Source organism: Platalea leucorodia (assembly GCF_965183815.1).
Source record: "Platalea leucorodia genome assembly, chromosome: Z".
Classification (NCBI taxonomy): Eukaryota; Metazoa; Chordata; class Aves; order Pelecaniformes; family Threskiornithidae; genus Platalea; species Platalea leucorodia.
Genome location: NC_138858.1, coordinates 53,060,588 through 53,088,491, shown reverse-complemented (window position 1 = coordinate 53,088,491; position 27,904 = coordinate 53,060,588). Strand labels below are relative to the sequence as shown.

General features: G+C 43.5%; 1 protein-coding gene across 1 annotated transcript; it reads right to left on the bottom strand.

Moving 5' to 3' along the window:
* Positions 1 to 1,990: 1,990 nt before the first annotated feature.
* On the bottom strand, positions 1,991 to 25,741 carry MARCHF3 (membrane associated ring-CH-type finger 3; the record flags this gene model as incomplete). Its single annotated transcript, XM_082335808.1, has 4 exons — positions 1,991 to 2,149; positions 7,214 to 7,423; positions 23,223 to 23,430; positions 25,548 to 25,741. The coding sequence occupies 4 exons, from the start codon at positions 25,739 to 25,741 to the stop codon at positions 1,991 to 1,993; spliced, it is 771 nt and encodes a 256-aa protein (XP_082191934.1).
* Between the last annotated feature and the right edge of the window lie 2,163 nt (positions 25,742 to 27,904).

Sequence of the window (27,904 nt, the reverse complement as noted above, 5' to 3'; positions counted from 1 at the left end):
GTCTATTCAGATGAAAATGAGTATTGCTGCTGTTGTAGAATATTTGCTGTAATGATCCAGTTTTAAAATTGTTAATTGAAATTTGGGCTTGATGTGGCAACAACAGCCTCAACTAGTGGAGGAAAAAGCAGTACTCCTCAGGAGGAGCCTTCTGTCTGCAACTCGTTAGTGCAGAACAGAAGTGGGAATAAGAATTAATATCGCCCACCTTCCTGTTCTTATGTTTTAGGAAAAACAAGAAAGAGTATGAAGTATTCTTTTTTCCATGGGTTTAATGCAAAAGGATAAGTGTGTGACTGGGTCTTTTTTGGGCATTTTTTTTCTCCAGAAAATGCATGGGAAACTATTGCTAGTGACTTCACCAGTCACATTTGCTGTACTTGTGCATCAAGCAGAGAAACTAGAGCAGTAATGTAGCTGCTAAACTGGACCATAGGTTTTTCTCTGGCTGCTTCAATATGCCTTCTCCAGATTAAATAAGCTGTCTTTAAACAAAAAAATTAAATTTGAAATAACACAGATGAGCTGGGCCAGGTCACTGCTGATCTGTGGGCATATACCTTGCAGCTTGATTTGAAGAACTGTTTTCCTAGTTGCCACTTAATTTCGTATAATCCAAATAATTTTTTGTTTCATGAAACAAAACCAAGAATAGTACTTACTTAAGAATAACACTTCTTTTGTGAGCCAACTTTCTGGGGTATCTCCTGAAGAAGCAAAAGTACTAACAGGGTTCTGAAGAAAGCTTTCCTTAAGCAAACGTGTAGGAATTAAAGCACTGTCTGACAATGTCCTGAGCCAGCTAGACTGGCTTTATTTCTGCACCCCTGGCTAGCCGGTTTCCTTTTAACCTGGAACTCTGCTTACGTGCATGTCCAGTCTTCTATCCAGATAGTTAGCTGCCTTTGAGAAGAGGGTTTAAAAAAAAGCACTACAGGTTTTAGGCCATCACAGAGTTTGTGATATCCATGTCTTCAAAATCTTGTATCGTTTTCTCTGGAAGAGAAGCAGGTACTCACTGCCAAACATACGACCAACCCCTGACCTTATTGTCAGACTAATAAGTATAGAGCTGCAGGTTCATGATTTTGTTACACATCTTGGCTTGCTGTGAAACTACATTTATGTCTGAATGAGGCTGTTGTTCCTTTATATAGGTAGTTCATTCTTATATCCCCATGAAATTGACAGTTACAAAGAGTGTTGTTAAATAACATGACTCCAGCTAGACTGGTCCAAAGACAGAATAAAGAAGCTAACAGATTTGGTTTTGTGTACTAAGCTTTTTCTCCCATAAAGCACACACCACATCAAATAAGCTGTTGTTTTTTTCCTGAGTGCTACATACTACAATACTTTTGAGTAGGAAGATTATTGCAATTTGTGTCACTTCTTTCTGTTGCACAAAACTTATTACTGAAGAATTTTCCTATTGGAACTTCCCTGCCAAACAGGAAACAGGGAAGATCATTTTCTAATCACTTTATAGCGTTTAAATAATATGCCAATTTGTAGAACTCATTGCACACATTTTAATAATCCAAAATATTGGTATAAAGGACCTTCAAAGAAAATCAACTGGGGGAATGCCATTGCTGTGCTTTAGGAAAGAAAAAAAACAGTACTGGTTATTGTCCAGCTACCTAAAGAAATAATACTGTAGGAACAGGAAATGATAAAAACAAAGCGCTTTTTAAGCCTGTTTTGCATTGTTAATTATCGTAGTTTAATATTTTAAATGATAAAAAAGTTTGCATATTAACACGAGTTTGTAGAGTTCCATACAGTATCTGCTAAATAAACAAGTTTGGCAGCTTAGCAAATATCATATGATTGCAGCATCCATGATTTGAATTCAAACAGTGATTTATTCCTCTGTAAAGAGTTTGTAAATCGGAATAGCACACTCCTGCGTCCTGGACGGCGTCTGACGCCAGTGAGTTTGAGGAAGATATTCTTAGTGCATGGCCCCTGTGCAGAACTGCGCCAGTCAAACGATTGTCTCCTTTGAGTTCCTTTTGAGGGACTGCAGCCCCAGCAGGGACTGCTGGTTGGAGGGGAGGCTGGCAGACTTTGGGATTAGGAGTATCACCCGCTGATTGGTCCGACGCCATTCGTTGTATAACCTACAGTGATACCTAAAGGACACCTGGGGAGAGACGAGAGACGCACTGTGTTTAGAGTCACTACGGTCCTTCAAGGAATCAGTTGGGGCTTGGGGGAAATGCCTTCAAGTGGAACAAAAAGCTGATAAGCAGCCTAATTGGGAGGGATAAAAATGAGCAAAAAGCAGAGGGCAAAGAGACCTACCATGTAGATGGCTTGTTCCCCAAGCTGCTACAGCAGAGAAGAAAAGCAGCCTGTGCTCTATGTTCTGCTGTTGCCTACTTCTCATTCACTTTTTTTATAACACGAAAAATCGGACATCCTGCCTCGGTCTTTCCCAAGAACTAGAATTATTGGCAGCCACTTAAAATGCGAATGAGTTTGGGGTATTACTGTGCTGCAAGTTGTTAAACTGACAAATAATGTAATTGGCTGGATGGTGAAGGCTTGCAGGTAACTAAGCTGTGTGCAAACACTGACGGGGTCGTATGTTCTACCTTGTAATGCTTTATCGCTGAGTGCATCAAATTCAGGATTGCACAGATGCAACAGGGTGAGTGTGAGCCATCTGCCAATGTGTGTACCTGTTTAGATTGTCTTTGAATTTTTTTTATTGTTATCAGCTAACCAATTTCAACCTTAGTGTGGTTCTGCTAACAGTGGTAGAGAAATGACTGACTGCTATGCATATACAAGATAGCTTGGCCCTATAATTTTTTTTAATGGTTTACTCCTTATTTTAGTGACAGCCAAGCATAGTGAGTTATGCCTGTGTAAGATGATGTACATGTGCAGTTTAAAAAAAAAAAAAAAACAAAAAACAAAAAACAAAAACCAAACAAACAAACAAAAACAAACAAACAAAACAAAAAAACAACTGAACCTGTAAACTGGCTTGGGACCTTTGGGGTGAAACGTGCCGCATGAAAATTACCATGTTCTTGAGCTGTGGGCAGGAGGGACCCACACAGTGAGCACGGGAGGAGCCCTGTCTTCATGTGCAGCCGTTTTGTAGGTCAGTGCTATTCAGAGGGCAGAGGGTGCCAGAAAGGCTGGGGGTAACACGCTTGGTTTGCGCAGGTGGGTGGAAAGCGCTGCTGACTCTGTTTGCAGAGAAGCGGCTGTGTGTGCTGCTCTCAAAATGGGCTGGGCTGTGCTGCGCTGCTTGCTTTCCTACCCCTACAGCAATGACAGGCTGGCTGCTGGTGAGGCATGGAGGGATATTAAGTAATATACATGCCTACGAATGTATTCTTCAAAACCCTTTCCTTATTGCAAAAAGGATGCTGTTAACTAAATAAATTATTTACCTTTCTATAAAATCCTATTAGGGACAAAAAAAGACTTTCTGGTTTTTTTATTAGATCTTTATATAGCTGTCTGCTGTTAACGAGGGAAACGTATAGAGCTTGTGTTCACTGAGCAGTTGCCCAAAGACAGTTCTTCCAGCAGATTAATTGATTCCCCACCTTTCAATCTCCTCTGCTCCCCCTGAAGGTAAAGCAAGTCTGCATCTTCGTTTCTGTGGAACATCGTATACAAAAGAACATGAGAAATCTCTTTTAAAAGCCACTGCAGTATCAGCAGAAATCATGGTAGAGGGAGGGGAAAAAAAAAAAAATCAAAACCAAAACACCTGCAAAGATGAATGCCATGCAGAATGCAGTGACTGCTTCAGAAGAGTGAGCTAGAGTTTAGGCTGAGTTTTCAAGTAGCATCACATGAGATTCTTTGAGGAATGGCTTCGTTGTTACGCCGGGCTTTAACTGCTTGTTTGTTTATGGCTTTTTCACAGGATATCCTAGTTAAGTTTGACAGTTTGCTTACAATGGGCTCTTGCCTGGAGGCAGTTTCCAAGTCAGCTACTGCATTTCAGCAGAGCCAGGGTTACTCACCCTAAGCTGTTACGCTGGATGCAAAACTCTTGAGATGCTGAACAAAGGCCAGATTTACAGTGGTCCTTGGCACACTAACCTCCTTTGTTCGCCTCTTCAATAGGATAGCAAGGGGGGGTGTCTATCTTTCTAACTTACTCTGAATTAATTTGGGCTAGTCTGTTTTACACCAGCACTTATGTTATACTGGAAGCTACTGGGTCAAATCCTGTTGTATTTCAACCCGCTACCTGATCTTACAGGAGTCAAGATTACCTGTGTGCAAGAGAAAGCAGAGTGTGGCCCTGAATTCTTAGTTTAAATGGCAATCTCCATTTTGTGTCTGAAGCTTTCTTCTTAAGAGTAGCAGGCTTTTTTTGTGTATGTACATCAGTTACAGTGATTAAATGCAGAGGAAAAGCAACAGCATTTTATGGAAAGCTTGGCTGTTTTAGGGGAAGGGATAAAATAGCTTCTTGGATGCTAAAAATAGCATCTCTCCTGTTCTCTGCTGACTGGGATAACTGTGGTGTGTAAATAATCTATATGCCAGCTTTTGCCTCCAGAGAAAATAAGCTGATTTATTGGAAGTAAAATGAAATTTGTTTTCTTAATTTTCCCAGGACCTGCAGGAGCATTATATCACATGTTGCGTGTACTTTACCCCACAGCACTCAATACATTCTCTGCACAGCCATAACTAAGCAAGCAGTATGGGATTCTCCCATTTCCAAAAACTAAAGGAAAGGTGCTGCTGAAGCACTTGATGATGGGGTTAACACTTCTGTGTGTGGGTCCATTCCCTGCTGCGTGGCAAGGGGAGTGTGGAGCCTCCCCAAGGCAAACGCAGGCTGGGGCTTCCCCGCATGAGGGATGGTGAGCAGAGAGCTGAGCCGGCATGCCTTCCACGTGTAGGGTGCTTGGTGCCATTTGTAAAGGAGTTGCATTAATTCTCTACCTTGACTTTTACATTCTTCCCTCTGAGAAAGCGTGTGAAAACACTGTCGCTCAAGCCCATTGACTTGATCTGCAGACAGACTTCCTCAAAGCTCTCCCACCCCGTACTAATGCTGTGAGGGCAACGAGGGCACCTCCCGTGAGTCCTTCCCACCGTGTCTCTCTGCTCTGCCCACTGAATTAACGCCATGCTGAACAGCAGGGTTACTGTGCCCTGAAAGGCTTCCTGCTTGCCCTTCCCTGACGAACACAGTACTTTGTTAACCCATCCCCCTCCTCCTGGTCTGAATAATAGATTGGAGTGGAATTACATCTTCCACAACTCGGTGGACATTAAAGATATTGTATTTCGAGTAAATCAATCAAGGTATGCATTTACATCAGGCTCACTATTGCCATATTCTCCAAGTGCCAATAACACATTTCTCTGTATGCTTTTGAAGGGGTAAAAGTTATAAAGTGAACAGAAGGGATTTTTGCCACTTACAATGCAAGTGCAATAGATGGTGTTAGGGACTACAGTTGAGAAGGTGCAGAAGTCTTAATGAGCAAGGTCGGGTATGTCCATGTGTCATGGGTAATTAAATCCAACTACTTAGCCAGACTACCCTTTCCAACTTCCAGCCATTTTGGTGCTTGTGAATTACGTGTATTAGGTAAATTGGACAGCATTTAGATTTCTAAGACAGTCATACACAAAGGAAATTTGAACAACCTTTGCTTGAATACCTGACAGACGTGTCTACACACAGTACTGCAGGAAATACAACTGCCGCCTCACTGCTGGAGTGAATGGCCCTCCTGTCAAAGGGGAGTGCTGCTGCTGCTGCTGCTGCTTCACAGAAATGGAAGCAGAAACGACAAAAAGAGAAACTGCAGGAGGCTGAGGCAAAACTCTTAAGCTTTCCCTACTGTTGTGCGCTGCTAAAATTAGCCTGCAGTCCTCTATGGATGTCCTCTATTTCACTGTTATGAATTAAGTAAATGAGAGGTTACCTTTCATAGCTTTCTTGGAGCTAGTTGTTAGGTAGTGTGGGGGTTTTGTGTCACTTCCCACCTCCCCTTTTCCAAGCTTACTCTGGGCTCAGCATGGGCTTTCTTGCTGTGGGCTAGCTCTACTAATGCAGTTCTTAAAGTGCCGCCTCCTCAGCAGCCTATGTGGATCAAAAACTGCTGGAAGCGGTCAGCCATACAGCGTGTGGCCATAGCCATGGAGGGGAGAGCTGGCCACCAGCCCCGTGGGATCAGTGGCCATGCCAGCACCACAGGCAAGGTGGTCTTGAGGAAGCCTGTCTGCAGATTAAGCGGTGCCAGTACCACTCAGGCCAGCCCAGGCTCTGGTGAGCTTTTCCTCTCGCAGCAGCATGGCCTTGCCCCCTCGCGCAAGCGTTACCCTGTTAGTGTGAGTGCTCCCTGTCTGCCTCCGCTGTCCTGTTCTCCTTGCCCCACCAGAGACAGAGGTCTGAAATGTCAAACTCAACAGTGACCTGGGGTTTTCAGGGAACTGCTAGACCATAGCTTGACAAACACTTATTTTGGCAGCTGTCCTCCGAGTTCCCTTTGTTTCTGCTGGGCCAACTGTTTGCTGGTGCGCTGGGGCCAGGAACTGATCTCAGTTTAACAACTTGGCACAAAACAAGTGGCTTTTAGGATGGATTGGCATGCAAGTGACAGCACACCTGGGTGTGGATAGGAATAAGGCAGCAATTTAATCTGCACTGCAAAGGCAGCTACATTTCTACAGATCTGGGTGTAAGGTGTGTTCTGCTGTGGACTTCCCACAGTGCCATGAGCACAAAGACTGGGGAAAGCATGGGATGCACCCGCATCCAAGGCTTTTGAATTGTAAAAGTGGCCAGATATTGGATTAGAATAAAATCTGAATGGTCCGTGGCAGCAGTTTGTTCACCTAAAGGTTTTTTGTGCACTGTGCCTTCACCTGTTGCACATTATCTTTGATGAAACTCCCTCCTGTACCATCTCTCTTGAACGCCTCCATGTTACTTCCTTGTCACCCTCTTGCTATCCCCTCTGGTGTTTGGGATTTGGGAATTACTGACCCCAAAGGCAAACTGTCTTTCTGGTTTTCCAGAGGACTTGAATGGTGTGGAACCAAGAGGTTTCTTGCAGATGTAGCTTAAATTTATCAGTACAGATGGTAAATATAAGCAATGCTTTGTACAATGGTCCACCCGCTCTACAGCACTCTGTGTAATTCAGTTTCTGATTTGTTCTTTCCCTTATTCCTGTGAGTTGCATACAAAACCAATACTTACTAGGGTCCAAAAGAGGTAAATAGTGAAGAGTGCGACAGTGAGTGCAATGAGGCCAACAGCTTCTAGCCTACTACTAAAGTGCAGATGGTCCACTGCTCCTCGTAGACACAACCAGCCAGAGATGGTCGCCAGCGGAGTGATAAACAAGAAGCACACCATGTCTCCAAAGAGAGTCCGTTTCTCGTGCTGCGGGCCTGGGTTCCTCAGCCACTGCAGGCAAAATGCAGACAAAGCAAGTGTCAGCACAGGGAGTACGGTTTACCCAAGACGAGCTGCTCGCTTGCAAAACACAGACCTGGCCCTTGAGGAGGGAACATGGACCACGCACAGGACACGGCCTTGGCTGTCCCTAGAGAGGTCCCACCTGAACTCCTCCGCCTTGCCGCCTGCTGATGCATACCTCTAGCCATCTGCACCTACTGCATCATTTATTCAGCTGTAGTAAAAGCTGCCTTGAGAAGGGGAAGTGTTTTGCATAGTGCAGCCCCTGGAACTCAGCTACTGAACTGTTTGAGAAACTCCTTTCTTAATGTGGAAAGAATCACATGCTCTCCTGACAACTCAAGAGTGCAGAAAATGTTTGTAAATATTTTGTATGCTATTTTATCTTTTTTTTTTTTTTTTACGTTCGGCTTGTAATATTGGCAAAGCCATTTTCAACTTGCTTTCAGATATCTGCATGTGTGGCGGTGTGCTCTTCACACACACACACACACTTGACCTTTTCCCATAACCCTGCTCAAGTGCTAATCACCAGTGGCGGTCGTGATGGATGCATCCAGCTCAAAGTGGATTGGGGGGAGACAGACAACAACAAAACAGCCAAGGGCTAATTTATGGCAATGTGTCTACCTAACCACAGTGCTGGTCAATGTCCAACTCAAGCCAAATTTGGAAGAAACTAGCACATGCAGTCAGTATGTAAATATGACTGAGTCAATCGTCTTACCCCCATAAATAGTGAGCAGCCCAAGAGCCCTTTGAGCTCTCCTGCACAGCAGTGGGCTGCAGGCCAGGGTCTCCACTTGAGTAGGGACGCCTCTCAAGGTTACTCCTCGAGGTTGAGAGATTCCTTGCCGCAACAGATCCTTGGTAAGTGACTAATAGCATGCTAAACCTTGAAATCTTAGCTAAGTGATATAAAGGATTGACTGTGCCTATATAATCCTTCAGACATAAACCGCTGACCAAGTCTGGGACTAGGACTGGATCCGGCCGCACCCAGGCTCCTCTCTGAAAAGGAGTTTAGAAAGCAAGGGGTTCCTTTCAGAACCTCATGACTCAATGAGAGGGTCCCCCTGACAGTTTTGTCTGACCCTGTCTTCTATGCAGTAAATAATCCAGTGTACCTTGCCATCAAATCTTGTTAAACCACTGTCACGTTTACCATTGAGCTTTGTTAACTCACTGGTTATATCAGCAAAGTTTATTTTTTTGGTTCTCTCTTATGAATGAAGTGCACTCCCTCCAAGACAGCATGCAAGCAGAGTTGCATGCACACAACATTGTTTTTATTAAGATATTAATCTTGCAAAACAGAGTGCCTGAAAGTCATCTACTGAAGTGAAGGTTGACTGAACAGCTATCAAGCCCACACGCCCGTGTTTCTATAAACAGGATTTTAGATAGCAGAGGTGAAAGAAGTTCAGCCTACAACAGTGCACTGAGACCTTTTAATAAAAAAACCTCATCACTCAAGTCAATAGCTGCACAGGGAGACTACCAATCCCTGCAATTTTTGCCAATGTAATGTAAGTGTCCTGGTTTCAGCTGGGACAGAGTTGATTCTTCTTCTTAGTAGCTTGTAGAGTGCTGTGTTTTGGATTTAGGATGAGAATAATGTTGATAACACACTGATGTTTTAGTTGTTGCTGAGCAGTGCTTACACTGGTCAAGGACTTTTCGGCTTCCCATGATCTGCCGGGTGCACAAGAAGCTGGGAGGGGACACAGCGACGACAGCTGACCCAGACTGGCCAAAGGGCTATTCCATACCATATGACGTCATGCTCAGTATAGAAACTGGGGGAGCTGGCCGGCGGGCAGTGATCGCTGCTCGGGGACGGGCTGGGCATTGGTTGGCGGGTGGTGAGCAAGCAGTTGTACAGTGTATCACTTGCTTTGTATATTATTATTGTATTACTATGTTATTATTATTGTTATTACTATTACTACTATTCTATTTCATTTTACTTCAATTATTAAACTGGTTTTATCTCAACCCACGAGTTTTCTGATTTTCACCGTTCCAGTTCTCTCCCCCATCCCACTGGGGTGGGGGGGAGTGAGCGAGTGGCTGTGTGGTGCTTAGTTGCTGTCTGGGGTTAAACCACCACAGTTAGTAAGTTGTAGAATTTGGTCAAAACTGCTCTGCAGCATCTTTTTTTTTTTGTGTGTTCTTTGAGCATATAACCGTATGCATGGTACTACCGAGGACAGCAAGTATTTCTTACTGTGGCACCTGGGAACCCTAACCAGCCTGGGAGCTGTGCATATTACCCTAGCCACCGAGGGCTAACACACTGCATACGGCACAGGACTCTGTCTGCCCCAGAGAGCCCACGATCTAAGCAGAGGAGTCAAAGCTGGGAACAGGCAGTAGAGGTGGAGTGAGCTGTCATCACCCCAGCTGCCTGCGCAGCCGGAGCTGGGCGCAGGGCAGGCTACCGATCCCTAGCCTGGCGCATCCCTCCCAGGCCCCCGGCTCCGAGGGTGGAGGCCGTGGTAAAGGCAAGGACAGTCAGCTCCTCCGGGGAGCTGTTGCATTATCTGTCATCAGCGCAACAAGAAACGAAAGCCACCGCGGCTCTGTGCCAGCGGATGTGGATAAGGCCCATGCCTCCTTAAACTGTTTGGCCCTCTCACTCCTCCCAGTGTATTGCACGAGGCAGTAGAAGTCCTGTCTCTTTAGCTCCAGAAGCCAAGGTTGGGGAGGCAACTTCATCCCTTCACCAGTTAATGCCCTTTATTCCCAGCCCCCTCGGGTTTTTTTCTTCTTCCCTATTACAGTGCTACAGCAATGACCCAGAGGAATGCCAGGACTCAAGAGTTTTGACACAAGAGGGCAAGGCTAAAAGCATTGTGCAAGCTAATGAATGTTTCTCATTTAGGCATCCTACCCCTCTATTATTTTCAGGCCCTGCTGCATCTTTTCCCACACCATGAAAACAAGCACAGCATTTATCTCTCCATCTTCGTATGGGGTAAAACAACAGTTAAGAAACTGAGTGCAACCAGGAACAGGTAGTCACTAACCTGACACTAGCAGAAAGACAAAAATCAGTAGACAAGTTTGCCTCAGTCTCACCGTATCTCAGACGGAAATAATAAATTATCTACTTCACAGGATTTTTGTGAGGTTTAACTGCAACACAATAACTCAGCAGCCTACAATCCACTTTCATGTATGACTCAGGAATTTAGGAGAATACAAAAATAAGTTCATAAACATTTTTTGCAGGATGTAGGCTTTTAATTTGCTTGAATACTTTTAAAATTCTAAGGAAGTGGGAAGTGCTTCATAACTGCTATGTACTACTATAAGCAAGGCCTTGTAAGGGAAGATGCTAGTTAAAGAGGGAGGGCCAGTATTTTTTTTCCTTTTCAAGCAGTGTCTTAAGCTCAAGATTATTTAAAATACCAGAATACTGGGAGTGGTGGGTTCACCCCAACCAGCAGCTAAGCACGTACACAGCCACTTGCTCACCCCCCCGCCATCAGTACGAGGGAGAGGACAGGAAGAGGCTGCAAGCAGAGCTTGCTTCAGTAGAGCTTGTACAAAATAAGGAGACATACGTTTACATTTGAACACCTTTTTATTTTATTGTAACTTTATAGAGAATGCTATAAAGTCATGTGTGAAACGCCTATCCCACTTTCCTTAAAGCTTTCATTCCATTTACTTAAAAACACCCTCAAGGGTGTGCACATAACAGTTCCAGGTTACATTTCGTTGCTTCTAGACAGGACTGATTGCAGCCTTCACCTTGTTCCACTTCCATGAATCCCTCTAATGTGAAACCGCCAGGAAAACGAGAGGAACTGAAAGCCCCTGGCAGTGGAGATTCTGCTTTTAAAGGTGACTGTAAAAAGGTTTTGTGAAAAGTATTTGTTTAAAAGGTGACCTGCAAGAGAATTGCTGAGCACCTGCACTTCTTGATCTCAATGGGAATTGCAGGTGTTCGCCACTTTCCCAGGGCACACCTTAAAATGCCAGTATCTCCTTATCTCAGCACGATGTGGTGACTGTCCCCGCCGTAACTGGGAGGTGAAGAACGCACTGCAACATTTCAGAGCCCATTTAGCGGAGGCTGCATCCTCAAATTGCAGTCTGTTGTGATCCCTTTGGCATCCATGCAGCTCAGCTACTGCAAGAAATACTGTTTATTGATCTGAGCCAGAAGGAAGAACAGCAAGAATACGTGCGAGGAAGCACAGGCATTAAGGCACATGTTGTCATCTCTGCCCTATAACTTCCACGAGACGCGGTACAATGCACTTGAATTAAGACAGTATTTTACGGTGTGCCATCTGACTTGACTGAAAGTTTGAGCAAACAAAAATAGTGTGAGACTGTTTCACAGGCTGATGGCTCCCCACACTCCTTATGTCTTGTCTGACCCATATGAACAAAGAATCAAACCCAAGCAATTCAGGTATTAGATAAGGCTAGGACAGGCAAGAGTAGTGTTAAATAATAAATACAACACCCACCATTCTACAGCCTAACCTTAAAAGCTGGAAAAATTTCATTAGCTAGTTCTGAAGTGGAAGTCAAAAGCAACGAGTAAGTAATTTCAATAGCTGTATGGATTTCAGTCACAGCACGTATTTTTCTCCTGAAGTAGTGCACACGTGTTTCTCAATCTGCTTCTGTTTAGATTCTAGATTCAGTCTTTTGTTTTGGAAATGTGCACTGTCAAGTTACTTTATAGCTAAAAAGCCAAGTCAGCAAATCCTTTTGTGAAACTGAAACCCACACAATGATCCCAACAAAGTGCTGAGCTGATTAATTAGTGTGGCAGTACAGCAGGGACTGCCCTGCTGGCAAAGGACGAGATGTAAGGCCAGATGCAACTGTCATATCTGCACTATGATACTCTGAAATCTGTCCTATTAAAATGTGTCAACGTGCTCAGTTATTTCTACAATAACTTGAGAATGTCACAGTAATAATTTCTATTTGGGAAAAAAAAAAGAGATCATAAAAAGGGTCATGTTTGAAGCAAAATGCTGGCCTGCCTGGCAAAGCACTATTTCATCAAGTGCTATCTTAAAGTGAACAGTGATTCCTGTTCCCGATACACAGGTGGAGAGCCAGAGTAACATGACATGAATCAACTTTAGCAATGGCAGCAAGCACAAATTCAAGAACAGGTAAGCGCAGCGCCTGATGCACACCCCAGTATCGGCTCATGACTGACACAAGCAAAGAAACCCTGTGCTGGAGACTAACCTACACCTGTGCTGCTGTGGAGCCCCTCCGGCACAGGGGCTCTCCGCTCAGCCAAGCTCAGCTACACGGCGCAGGTGTTGCTGAAAGGATTCAGACCATTCGTCCGCCGGGGAACGAGCACTCCCCAAAGGGCAGCCGCAGCAATCGGCCTGGGCAGGGCAACACCTTCAGCCACGCATCTCTTTGCCCAGCAAACGTGTGCCTAAGCCTGCAAGCAGTGGCAAAAGCTTGAATGAGACACACTGCAGATCTCCTCCTGTGCTCAGAGAGGATTGCTTCAACTGGAAAACAGAAAGGGGATCAAGAAAATGGAAAGCCAACAACAAAAGAGGGGACTTCAAAAGTTTGACTCATCTATCCCAGCAAAGTCACGCTCTAAATGCATCTTGGGGATGGCCAAAAGAAGGGAGAACTGAAGGGGGACATCGGTGAAGGAGAAGTGCTACTTAAGCTAATGGACAATGTTGGCTTAAGAACAAATGGATAATAGTGGGCCATAAATACATTTAGGGTAAGAATCAGTCTTCAGAGGATCCACCTCTGGAACAGCCTCCTGAGAAGAGCGGTGTAGGCTAAAACCCTCAAAGCTGACACAGTTTCATGAAGGAACTTACTTTTATGTTTTGAAAGGGATTTTTGATGTACTGCATTTGACATGAGAAAACACTGTTAACACACCCGAGGCTCCTTCACCTCACACGCTGACATGTGTAATACACATGCAAGGATTTGTTTGCAGTTCCTTCACAAAGCAGACTTCAATTTAAATTATTATCTGCCCTAGAAAGATTAAATTGAGCTCTTGACCTCCATCAGAGGGTCTCCACACTTCCTTCAACTGAATGCAAACTCAGTGCTCAGGAACTTAATGTGGATTTGCAACACTCCCTGGGAGACTTTTGGCCTATGAGCCCGCTACTGGCTTCCAAAATTTCACCTGATACTTGAAACTGCACGCGAAACTATGACGCTGTCCAAAATCCCCTTTCAGTGCGAACGTACAGCGATGTTTATTTGACATTCTCAAATAATCTGAAACTTCAGACTCCTGAGACGAGCGAATGGGCTCAGTTTCCTTTTAACGGGTTTACTTCATCCTGCCGAAGCAAACATAACTGGAGACTGCTCACCTGGAAGCGGAGACAGGCTGAGGCATCCGCATCACAGGCCAGAAAAGGGGAGCCTCACATTTGGAGGAGGAAATCATCAGAACAAGCAGCAACCGAGGAGCAGAACACCCTGGAGAGGCTGAGATTGGGAATTTATCTAACCTAACCAAAGTGAGCGGTCAGCAGAAAACTGCTGTAAAACACCTCATGAGTTTGAGCTGCTTCACCATTGCCAAAGGCCAAATCCTGGAAGCACTTGCCTCCATAGGTCTAACTTCAATTAGATGACTCACAAATGCTAAGTAAAGTATGTGCATAGTGTTTTCCAGATGGGATCCTAAGGCTACAACCTGTTTCTACTGGGAAGCCGTTTTTAGATCACTACATCTTACTTGGAAAATTGATTTTACATAAATGTTGCTGGAGTTATACCAGCAGCAAAGAAGATTCCACAGAGTATGAAGAAAATCCATCACACTGCTTTTTAGTTAAAGGTATTTAAATAGTTATCACATATGAAGCTGGGGGGAGAAGATAGGAAGGAATTGTCTTCCCTGAATGTGTTTCCCTTTGAACTAAAAATAGCTTATTACACATCACACATATCAGTTCATTTTGGTCTTTTCATGCTGATAGCTCTACAGTGAATCTTGATGAAAGCAGTCTGTACACAACCAAAACTGCTAGCAATTATTGTAATTTCTGGTTTCATGCCAGCATTTACCAATGGGAGCATTTTGCCTTGGGCTTTAAGCAAAGAAAGACTGATATTGCCTGGGTTTTTAGAGTGTTTCTTTTGAATGAAGGACATTTTTAAAGATCAGGAGGACCATTTATTGGCGAAAAAAAAATTACGTCTGAACAGTTTTGTTCAAATACTTTTTTACTGGAAAAAATTTGTTTTAACCTTTTTCAGTGAAATGTTTTGAAACTAAGCTTAACTACATGCAACTCAAAATAAAGTCTCCCAGACCGGAATGGTATGCATGTTTGTTTTCAGTGCAATGAAACATTTTTGGTGACTGGAAACTTTTCTTGGTTAATGTTTTGCCAAGGAAAACAAACATTTGACAGTTACTTTTCAGTTGAAAAAATATTTATATTTCAGGTTTTGGGTTTCCTGCTTAGATCAAACATTCAGTTACTGGCAGAGTGTTATTGTCTTCAGTGGGTGCTTTTAGAGAGGCCATGGTGACAGCTCACAGAGATGCTCCTTTGGTCCCAGAGACAGAGGCCTGTCTATTTGACAGCTAGAAGCTAAATCATTTGATCTCTGTAACTTTATTATGCTAATGTTCTGGCCTCTTTGTAACTGAGTCTGCTCTCATTTAAGTTTAACCCTTATTTTAATTCAAGTTCCAGGGAATATTTTAATTGTGGATGTCTGAATGAGCCAAAGCTATTTTTTGAAATAGCAAATGAATTTCATTTGCATTTTTTTAAAGTGGAAAGAATACATTATTCATTGCAAGGGTGGTGTATGATACACCTTTAATTTTTTTTGTTTCGTAAAAAGAATAAACCACAGTGCAGACAGGAACCAACCCTAGGTGGTAGCTAAGTGTAGGGAGAGTACTGCAGGCTGTTGCTATCACATCGTAAGTGAATTTGCAATCGAGACCTCGGGCAGTTTGCCAGCTGAAAAACAGGAATTTGATATACAACACTCCACCGAGTAGCAGTAACACAGTGGCCCGTAGATGTGGTGTTCAGTTTCTGGATTATACAACTTTAAAAACAGGATCAGTAATTCTCTGATAATGAAAACAAACAACAGAGCTTACGAAGTTGCGCTATAAAAATCTATGAATTTTCTTGCAGGTCCCATTAAACAATATTGTATTCTTTAACATTAGTCTGGGCTTACTGCTATTCTGTTTTACTACTGTCCAATTTTAGTTTGTATTTCAGGTGATGCTTGTATCAGGTAAAAGATTTCAAGACGTGTCAAGAAAAAAGATTATGTGGAACTCTGGGAGAAGCAGTTATTTCACTTTATCTGTATGTTTTTCAAAGCTTCCGTTCTATTTTGGATGAATGTATTCCCAATTAGGCAGACAAATGTACGCATTCAAGAAAATCAATCAACAAAAATCATGTTTTGCATTTTAAATTAAAAGCAAAGCAGATTTGCTACTGGCAACACATATCTCAACACATTGCAAATGTCCTGACCTACAAGCTCAAATATATGGAAACTAAAGTCATGATACTTAATAAATGCTTGGTAGCTCTCCAAAAAGACAGATGCAATACAACTTTTCATCTTCGCACTTTTTTTCTCCTAGAAAAATCAAACTTTGACTGGCTTCTATTGGTGGTAGGAAATACTACCAGCAGGACAGAAACAATAACCAGGCAGGTTAGAACTGTATTACAGAATCATGATGTCTAAAGAAAAATCACCAATACCATTATCTAAAACAAAAACAGCTGTACCTTTGAAAACCCACAGCCTCTCCCCTCATCTTGCTAGTCCTTAAAGAATAGTATTCGGCCTTTTCCAAGCAGCTATTTCCTTTCTGATTGTTCAGTTACTTTCTCTTGGGAACTTTCCTCAACATTTTTTGCTCTTGATCGCTAGTCCCTTAAATTCAGGAAAGAGCAGTTACAGATGTGATGGTTTGAAGGCACAGTCTGTTCACTGACAAGTAATTTTTGCTTTTCTTTTTTTTTGGGGGGGGGGGTGGGTTGCTCTTGTTTGCATTCTTGCTGTCAGTACTATGAGAAAGATTTGTGCTTGGCAAAAGTAAAGCACATTAGCAAAACTTTTCTGTAAAGAACATAAAGCAACTACTTCATTTCTCTTTAGAGGAGAGAGAACAGCTTGTTTTGGTTTCTGGATTTTTCACCATTAGGAATGAATGGAGCATGGTATTCTAGGTGTAAAAAGTGCGTTTTGAAGAGGTTATGTTTTTAAAATGATACGTGTTGCGGAGTTTATTATTTCTTTTTATAATACTTTCTTTAACTCAGATATACTTCTGCTGGAACTCTACAAGGCTGCTTCAAATTCTCCCTCTGTGACTTGGGTCTCAGGGGAGGCATTTTCGCAGCTGAAGACAACTAGCTATAAAAGCATCTCCATCACCTTGCCCTTCTTATTTTCCCCTTTTTGGGTCAAGAGAGGAGGGAAGACATACATACCTAAGTTATCTACTCCCAGCCCTAATGTGCTGTATTGACAGCTGTAGTTCCTCCAAACTTGGATTCATGAAAGTTTTCCTTGTTGGTGACTATGCTGAGTCACCTTTTTCCTTCTGTCTTAAGAGTGATCCTTCTACAAACTACGTGCAGCAAATCTGCTGTCTCTTCATTACAGTAATTTAACGCTAATGACTTGCTTCACAGAGCAGCGGAGAGGAAAAATAAGTAAAAAGAATCACAAGAGATAAAAACCGCATGACTCAAAGTCTTGCAAAAAAAGTAGATTCATATGTCAGTGTAAGGCTTCTGGAAGTTTTAAATTATAATGTAAGCTCATCTTAACTACTTCATGCATAGATGCAGGTTTTAGATTTTTTAAAATTTATTTTTCTTTTCTAGCATGAGCTGTACAGCCAGCAATAGGTTGGGAAAAACTGAAGTTAATTTCTGCCCAATATTGTGATGATTATCCTAACTTTATTTTTTCTCCTAGTCATGCTGTTTTGTTTATGAGTTTTATATTGTTAATTAAGTGCTTTCTGTTTTTTTGCTTTCTTGCTTGTTTGCAAAAAATGAACCAATGGATACCAAATCTTGGTTGGTTTAAAACGTAAATAACTTACAAGCAATACAAGCCTGACTTATATGGTCACATAATGTTCTCACACCGTATTTATGTTGTAGGTGGTTGTTTTCTAACAACATTTTATTGAACGTAAATACATTTGTACTGCCATGTTTTGTGTCTGTTTCTGTACTAAGCCAAGTGGAAGCAACATAGATGCAATATGGAAATTGAAATTAAGATGATATGTAATACTCACATAAAGCTTGCCTAATCTTTACGCTGAAACATAGCAAAAGCATCTACATGAATAATGTCACACATTTCTAGAGTGGATTTCTTTCTGTGGATTGGTTGCATTAAAAAGGTAGCTTATATAAAAGTGGAAGGTCTATAAAAGTCCCTAACTGAAACTACTGCAGTTTGATTTCACTGTGTTTGTTTTGAGATCCTTCCAGGTTTGTCACAAGGAACATCAGGTCTACACATATCAACTACTGTATTACAGACTTTTCTTTCCTCTGGTGTCCGGAGTTTCTGCTGCTTCAGCCTGGGTCCTCTGTGTCAAATGCAGCCAGGCTTTCACTCGCAGTGGCGTGACCAAGACACTGGAGAGAGAAGTAGGGCTACTCAGCAGCAGCTGCTTTTTTCTTTAAGATTCACCATCCCTAAGCACATTCATAATGAGATATCCCATGTGCCCAAGCACACGTCCTGCACACCTCTGATTTCCAGCAGACTGTACAGGGGTGCTGTACATCTAGCACACAGTAGAAGAGGTGAATTCAGACATTGCCTGTACTTCTTGAATTGAATTTTGCAGTATTCTGAGCCCTCGGACTTAGGGGAACATGCATGTACTGGTAATGTGTAAATGGACAGTCTTTTGGATTACTGGCAAATAGCTCCTTTTAACTGACTGTAGGGTGAGGATGTCTCCAAACAATCCTCTTATCTGAAGGAGGAGCTCTGAGTGAAATGGCTAGACTTTCTCTGCTGATGCCTGCCAAGTGCTTCAAGCGCAACATGTTGGCTAGCAAAAATGTGACTCTAAATGGCAGCTCCAAAGATGCTACAGAAAGCTTATCTCCAGTAGATTATGTCCGATTGATGTTGGTGGTTTCAGTTTTCTGTACCAGAGCTTGCTGGGTACCAGAAGGGAGATGAACACAAGAACTCAGTGATCTTCAGTATGAAAAAACCCTCTTTTTCTATCACAATCCATCTCTTGCTCCTTTACAACAACATATCGTGTTCTCTCCAGTGCAGCTATTGTGAACAACTTCAGGAATGACTGAGAAATAAGGAAGCCCCAGGTCCCAACGGAGAGCTGAGGAGCATCAGCCCACCCTCTGAGCAGGAGTCCCACCAGAAGCAGGGTCATCTGGAGGGAGTGTGACAGTTTCCAGTTAGCTCAGTCTATAAGCAAGGCAGTGCAAGTGCTGAAAGTCAGGTAGGGCATGAGGGGGCTCTGCACCTACCTGCAGCGCATTAGCCACCCATTTAACAAAATCTGTGAGGGCTCAACAGAAAGCAATTCTTACCAAAAACTGTAAAATCACACAGTGCACATTTGACACGTGTAGGCCGAGTGTGGAGACAAGGAACTGTAAAGGAGACCACTCCTTTTGGCTGATCAACCTCTGACAAACACCTGTGGAGGAAGCGAAATGTGTGCATTCCCTGGTGTGTGCTTCTTTGATTTGATGAAGGACAAGTCACAGAGCTCCTCCACCCAATGTAGCACAAGGCGAAAGACATAAATGGTTGATGGCAATGAACAAATCACTTTCCTTGAACACTGAAGGAGGGGTTAATCCCCACCATAATGACCGATTCATCGTTCAGAAGCACACTTCTTCTGGGGAAGATAATCTGAGTTAAAAAAAAAAAAGTGGACCAAGAATGTCTGGAGCTTCACAAATGCAGTGTTGAGGGGATGGAACTGCCTGATAGACTGTATTACTGTTTCCTGCCTCTCTGGTTGGGTTTTGGGCATCAAACAATTAGCAGGTTGTACATTTCTTGGGAGATGTTTCTCCTGCAGACAACAAAAACATGTCCTGTGGCATAGGTAAAGGAATGTCTTCCTTGAGAAGTACATAGTTGGAAACTCAGTTGACCAGAGAGAAGCTTATGATGGAGAAAAGATACGAAGGACAAAAGAAGAAATGGAGGTCAAAATAAATGCTATTTTTCCTTTGATTTTCCTTGCAAAAGAAATCCAGGAAAAAACAGGCTGCTGTGCATAAAATAAGTTGGGGAGAGAAAGCAAAGGTGAGCTCCCTGCACTTCTGCATCCTATACACAATGTACACAGGAGACAGGATATAGTTGTAGATATGTCCCTTGTATCTGAGCTAAAGATCTCCTGTTGGAATGCATGAGCCCACATCCTTAGTGTGAACATGGGCAACTGCTAAAAAGAAGGCAAAAAGCCATCTTGCAAGAATTTTTTATGGAGCGCTTACTTTCATTTCATAATGAACTAATGGCAAACTAGCAACATGGCGGGAGAGGAGAAATGCTATGGGTTCACTAGCCTGTTCTGATCAAATCATGAAGCGCAGCAAGAAATCCTCTGCTGCTTCCATAATGATGTATACATGGGAGGAAGGAATAGGGCTGAACAACCATCCATGCCGCTTACCGCTCACTTAATTTCAAGCCCACTGCTGCTGCAGCCTCTCCTGGGTGCTAACAGCAGGAATGAAGTCAGATATGACATTTCTAGATAAAGCAAGTGAAGTATCTCAGTTTGCTTCTGTTGAGATTTCCTTCATACCCACACCTAAGCTGTTAAGAAGCAGTGATCAGTCCACTGAAGGGATGAGGAGAAAACATAATACCACGTTCTCTTCTTTTTTTTTGCCCCCTTTAAGAAAGTGAATAATATGTCTTTGAATAGTCAGAAATACTACTTTTATTTCCTGATAGAAAATCTCTAGGAGAAAACATGAATATGATGATTGATTGCTTGAAGCACTTTTATACTACCTGTCACTGACCAATGGATGGGATATATTACCTGCATGAGATAGGGCCTGCTGAGGAGTTACTGGATAAGCGTCTAGAGACTATGCTCTACAAATGACTTTATGAGTGCAAGAGTCCCCTTGACCTCCTAAAATGCATTGGTAAACTCATCATTCACCTCCACTGAAAGGACTATTCACCATTTCCATTATCTAGTTCAGAGGAATCTTTGGAGAACTACTTATCTTATTAAATGAAGAGAACTTTGACTCCCCACCCCAAACACACACAAACACACACACACACACTCATTTGTACAAACATTAATGGAAGTTTTCATGAAAGACGGTCCTACTATACCTGATATACCACCCTCCATGCCCTCATACTATAGGTAATACAGGGAAATAGACAAGACAGTGCTTTTAGGACACAGAGATGGGGGCATCTGGCAACTTGCATCTACTTTAGTCATGCTTTGGGAACTTTCAGATTTGCTGTAATTATTTGCACGGGGAGGTCTTTGGATTTCAAAGCACTGTGCATTAAGCAAGTACAAACTTTAAGAACAAACTTAAATTATACTAACAGAAATCAAGAATTTGACTGATACCTTTCTGCTTAATTTGTCCCCTTGCATACAACTCATTTTAGTTACTCTTTGTCTCTGCTGCTCTCAACTTTAGAAGTACAGCTTCAGTTGCCTTCTAAACTGAAAATGTACTCCTTGTATAAGATCACAAAGGACTTCAAAAAAGTCAGTTGCTTTTTTTAATGACCTTTTCTGCAACTGCACATAATTGTTGATTACTGCACTAAAATACTGTGGGTATGGTAGCTGAGAAACAAGAAAAGATTAGGTGGTAAAGAGAAAAACATAAATTAACAATGTGTACTATGTTTCAGAAATGCTCCTACAGCTGGTTTGCATTTGTCCTCAGCTGAGAAACAAAAGACAGCTTTATCATTATTATTATTGTTGTTGTTGCTATTATTTATTACCACTTTTGCCAGAAATAAGCCTCACTTCATCAGGGAATGATCAAGTGACTAGATTCCCCCAGCCTGGGCACGGTTAGCTTCACTTTCAACTTCTTCAGTCATCATTAGCTCTTAATGTCACGTCCCATTTGTGCGAAGCAAGCCTCACGAGCAGCTGTTGCAAGGGAACAGCTTGAAGAAGCCGGACTCTAAAATCAAACTGTTTACTTTGCACTGCCTCAGCATCACTTATCTTTCTTTTCAGAAGACGAATTCAGAGTGGCATTGTCCTCCAACCAAAACTGCAACCGAAAACTGCTTGGCACAGGCTCTGAGCAGCTGGCCGAAAGAAGATGCTATCATCTTCATTGGACGGTGCTCAGTCATGAAGACTTTGCTGCTCAGTCGCTGACAGCCTGAGAACACTCAACAGCAGCGTTTCCCAAACTGGAACCAGCTTTCTGGGAGAGGCTGGAGTCCTGCTAGAAGCACCAAACAACAAGCCAGAGGCAATCGAACACAGCTGGCCTAGGCTTGCTCTGGTTAAGGCTTGACAAGACCACAGGTCTTGTGCTAAATACCGTGTCATGTATCTCTCTTTTGCAGATCCTAAGGAAGAATGAAGATACCCTTAGGCTTAGAGACCAAATGCGGATGCCTAACTTAATCCAGCGTAAAGCAATTCTGGTAGTCTTCAATGAGAACTGCTCACCCCCTCTCTGCATGGGCCCTTGCCACTTCCCAGCAGTCAGTTTTATCCTGTATCCTCTCATCTGAATATGAGCAAAACAAGATGCCTCCCTCCCCCTTATTTTTAATACCATATCTCCTTCAACCAGTTCTGCTACAGTTTACAGGAACAATGAAGATGCACAGGAAGGACATGTTGTCCTGAAGCCAAGCTTAGAAGGTGAGCACCTGTGTCACCAACTGGTACAGTAAGATGCTTCTCATTACTTTTGTAAAATGTTACTTGCAATTCATTTTTAATTCCAACATAAACCATAAATTTCACATTTTTTTTCGAAATTAAAATAGGGAAGGAGAAGATCATTAACAGTGTAAAGACAGTGATGAGCTTGGCTTTTTTTTTTTCTTTTATTTTTCTTTTCCTGAGGACAAAAAAAATAAAAATAAAACAACGGCAAATTTCAAGCAGCCACTAAAGCATATATAGTCGGCAAAAACTGAATTTTAATTGATAAGGGAGAAACAATTGTCCAATTCACTGTTGAGTCTGGTGCACAGGCAAGAGGAGGTCAAAAGGTCACGCACAAACAGCTAAACATGCCAGACACTGAGCAAGAACAATTCCTTCTTGTGGGCTTCTCATGGAAATTAGGTTTCGAAAGCTCCTCAGTTTGTTACCTCTCTCTCAAAAGCAAGAAAAAAAAATATTCCTGACATATTTAATATGATGAATACTGACGCCTGTCTCGCATTCCACAGAAACTGTTACTTGCTTCTCTTCCATCCTCTACCAAGCTGGCTGGCATACTAGGAATTCACTGCACACTGTTCCCCAGATCTTCACACACATTTACAGTGAAGCAAACCCATCAATTCCATTCTTCTCGCTTGTTTTGATTTGGTTCAAAATAAGTGTTTTCTTATTCCTGCCCTTTACCTTAGCTCCTGCCCTCATCTTGCCAAGCCTAAAACTCACAGCTTGCTTTGGCTTCGGTGGAGCTACAAAGGCTTTGCGATGCCTATATAAAAAACAAACGTGATTTGCTCATTAAAGCTAAGCTTTCGGGGATGTGCCCCATGTACTGACCTCCACCAATGGCCTGGGTTTGCGCTCCACTGCAAACCTGAAGTGGCAGAGCTCACAGTAGCTGGTGTTTGAAGACGACAGCCAGTGCTCCAGGCAGCTGCGGTGAATAGTCCCCAGGGTCCCTGTACATTCGCAGGGGGAAAGCAGGTCTTCCTGGCTGCTGCCCTCGTGGCAGATCCTGCACATCGGCCGGTCATTGAAGGGGCTGCTGGAGAAGGAGAGAAAATTGCTGGTCAGTATACAGAGCTGTGATCCAGCATCTCTCTCTTTCTCTCTGTACATCACAAATTAACAACATGGGAAACATTTGCAGCTTGCATACTTTGCTCTGTAGTTAGTACACCAAGCTGCTGGGCTAATGGCTGCAGGCACTTTGGTATTCTGGTTTAAAATATCTCTTCTGTGGGGGGAAAAAAGTGAAGAGAGAAAAACACATCAGAGTGGCAGATGAGAAACAGACGACCAAGTGCTTCTGTACCTTTGTATTGCCCACCTCTTCACGGTGCAGCGGAGCAGCCACTACAAGAAATCCCTAAATGCATAAGGTAAGTTTTAAACCTGCCTCAGCTGGGCACCTCTTATGTTGGAGATGATCTGTGTCATCACTCCTGACCTACAGGGTAGCCTCTCTTATGCTAGTGATGATCCCCTGACCCATAGGGAAAGCTGTTTTCAGCAATCAACAGCAAAAGACTACTGAACCTGCAACAACAGCATCTTGCCCTGTAGCGGTGTGAAGGCAGGGCCACCACTTCAGGCAGGCATTGTGCAGGCAGGAAGCTCCTGTCCCTGGGGAGGGTTTCCCTCTCTTTGGGACAACACCCCACGAGCAGCTCAAGGAGTGATATTAATGGCGCTGAAAAGGAGGGTGTGCCAAATACATCCCTCCTGTAGTGCTGCCCATGGCTATTTCTCCTGCATTGCCTCTCCCAAAGCACCCACCTTCCTGGGGGCGGGGTGCTAACATGCAAAGGGGGACGGGTGCTCCTCCTGCCAGTAAAAACCTGAAGACTCTGTTTTTAACTATTGAGATTCTCTGTTTTACAGAGGAATATTTTGGGAAAGAGGAAGGCAGTCGCATGGCTTTCTGGGGTGCTTGGGCTCAGTGCAGCGGGAGGAAAGAGGATCTGTGGATCCACTTCACTGCAGCTTCAACTCAGCTCCCCTGACTGCCAAGGCTGAGAAGGTCCATCTCTTGGCTGAGTTCTTGGAAACAAAAACTCTCCTTACCACATATGCCAGCTCAGGTGATCTCCTCAGAAAAGCAGGTTTTGTCACTGTCACTGACAAAACCTCATTAGTGGATAGCGTATGGTGGAACACAGCTGTTCCTTCTGCCCCTCTTCTGGATCTTTGCAGGCTGCCCCAGGTAGACCTCACTCAAGTGTAACTGCAGGGAAGTGTAAAGGAGGCAGCCCACTCCTTTCAGTCTGCCTGGTAAAACAGTATGAAGTTGTGCTCGATGCTCTGCACACACATCCAAGCTGTGCAAAATGCACAGGGTTTAAAAAAGTTGCTACAAGTAAAGGGGAAAAGGCCCTTTCAAGCTGTCACACTGCACATGCAGGCAGCAGTTACTTCACTTTTCACATCAGTGCAGTGGATTGGATTATGTTTGCTGTTTTGTGAAAATCCAGAGCTACTTCAAGACCCGTGCACTCCTTCCAGCTTCGCACCAGTGGCCCAAGTATCAAGTCTGGATATGGCTAAACTCTTAAGCATCCTCTTTCTTGCTTCTAATGAAAACAAAGCTAACCCAAAGCAGGCTAATGTTCTGAAGGGTGTAGTTTAAATGTAGATTTCTCCCCTCATCTGCCATCCTAAACTGACAGCAGAAAGAGCCGCTGTCAATCACCTGCACAATGGCTGAAGCAGCAACACTTGTGTGTGCACCTCTGCTAGAAATAGCTTGCCTGGCCGCTCAGTGCGCTGGCTTGGGAAGTGTGAACGAAACGTGCTGCAGAAGTGCTGGCAGCAGCATGCAGGCTGAACACAGCATCCTGGGCCAGCGAGCGCCCGCTGAAGCCTCCCACCATGTATCAGGGCAAATTATTGCAGCTGGTGCACTTGAGCAGCAGCATCTCTAGACAGCTTGCTTCCCCTTTCTTCACTGAGTATAATGGTGAGGGTTTAATTACATATGTAGCATAATAATTTTAAAGTTAGGACGAGGGTATAATTACACCTGCACTGTGGTAAACCTTCATGAAGCACACCACCACATCTTCCCTTCAAGCATCTGCAGGACTTGCAGGCAGCTGGGGAGGGTGCACTCGAGCTCACGCAGGGAACGGGCCTGTCCCATCCCGCCACCCCCCCACGTACCTCTGCGTGGCGAGCGTCCGCACGACGGAGGAGAGCAGCTGCCCATCTTTGGCCGACACCTGCATGACATACTGCGGGCAGCTGCCGGCTGGGCCGCCGCCACTGCCACCGGGCAGGGTCTTGCCGTCAGGTGCCGGCGGGCGTGGGCGCTCCGGTGGGACTCCGGGCAGGTGACTGCAGCGGCTCGTCCTCATGGTGGCGGGTGGCAGGTCCCCATCTAGGCAGGAGGGAGGACAGGGCAGTGGGGCAGGGGGAAGGGGTACATCCCTCCCTCTCTGCAACTCCACCATGCTGATCGATACCAGGTGTGAGAAAAAAACATCCCCCCGCTCCCTGCCCCAGCCCTCTGAAACCTGCTCAGCAGGGAGAGGAAGCTTACAACGTTATGGGTCGCGAAAAACGTCTGTATGTCTCAGAAACGGCAAGTCATGGCTCTGCTCCACTTTTTTTCTCTGCAGACTCCTAAAGTCATGAGCAATAAATGGAAAGACTGAACCTTTTTGTCTTTCCCCCTGCAAATGTTGCACAGGAATATACAACCTTCACTTTGTGTGCTTTTAAACTTAAAGGCTGCCCCTGTCCACCAACAAGGAAAGTTATGTATCGGAGGAGAAACTGGCCGATCAGCTCCAAATCCCCTGTGAAAACACTCCACTGCTGCTAACTGCCTTCCATCACCAACCCATGGCAGAGCACAGACCCAGCAAATAATCTTGTACAGGGCTTTTGCCACACGGACCAGCTTAATAACAGCCCGGGTGCAGTAATAATTTATGCCACAAGGTGAGGTAGAAATCACAGCTTGCCTGTGGCTTTCTTATCTGCTTTGCTCTTTCTCCCATCACTTAAGAGTGTATTTTGTACGATGCTTTCAACCGAGGTAACTGGAAAGCAAGGGTTATGGTGGTAACAAAGAGCCTGGGAACGTAAATTCCTGATACCTTCGTATGATGCTCCTTACTGGGCGTGCTTGTCGGTGAGAGGAAGCAGCGTGGTTCAACGGGCAGAACACCAGGCTACGTGCCTGCAGGCTTGCTCTCCAGGTCAGTCACCAACAGCATGCATACGGGGTGCATTAAGCCCTCTGCAAAAGGAGGGGAAGACTTCCTAGCATGCCTTGAGACACTTGGCTACAGTCACATGTAAATGCTACGGGTTACTACTATGATATTCAGATGTTGAAATCAGGCACGTTTGTCTGCACTGCATTTAACCCTCAAAAAAAGCATTTTGCATTGGACACCACCGTTACTTCTGTAGTACCAGTACCACAGCAGGAAACAGTTTAATTTAAAAATTAAACTTTTATCCACTCTTTTAAACAGAGGTATTTCTCTGGGTTTTAAAAGAAATCTTGTAATTTGATCTCATTGGATTTGAGCAAATGGCAGTGCTAACTTTCTGAAGTCACCTGAATGGACGTCTTTGGCAGTAAGACTTTGTAGCATATGAGGATGTGATGGGGGCGCTGGACCACTTGTACCATGCAAGTTTTCACGTAGGGACTTATATTCTTAGAAAAGCATCTAAAATAGAAAAACGCTTGGCAAAGTTTTTGGTTTACAGGATTATTTCAGCTATTTTCAGACCATGCATACCCCAGAGAGTGAACTGGAGGCTGATGAGACAGCTTACAGGGGATATAGTGTTCAGAGAGCGGGGAAGGAAATCAGACTCTGGCCTTCATTTACAATGAAAATGAAGCAAATGGCTGATTTCAAAACCATTAACATACAAAAGACGCACACTTTTTAAGAGAATGAGAGCCACGGACTCTCCAAGGAGACCACGGTATCAGCAACATTTTAGTTTTAAAATCCATGCTGAGACTGTTTAACAAGAATATTCAGCAGCTGAGTAGCTGCTTCATTAAACTTAAAAAGCTGAGGCAATACCATGCTTACAGACCCATGCTACAGAATTATATATTTCTTTTCTGGTTGCTTCACTGACCTTATTAAGTACAGCAGTGGGTTTATCGTTGCGTATAAAGTGACCATCCAAGCCTTTAAAAACACATCCGTCAGCCACTTGATGAGTTCAGAGCCTTTGCTGAAGCATCAGATGATGCAACTAAATGCAAAGCTTTAAAGCACACCAGAAATAATGTAGCTAGATCCCAGCAACGATGTTAATTCAAATTTCTGCGTACGGTACTGCATTGATATCCCACTTCGGCATAGCAAGTACATGTAACCCCTTTCGACCTAACTCTTCTTTTAAAGAAAGCTGGAAGTTACAACATATTTTCCTCATTTCAGAAGAATAATTTTCACACAAAATCAGTATATGTGCATGAAAGTAATACAATTATAGAATTAAATAATATGTGCTTTAATATGAACCCTGTGGTAAAT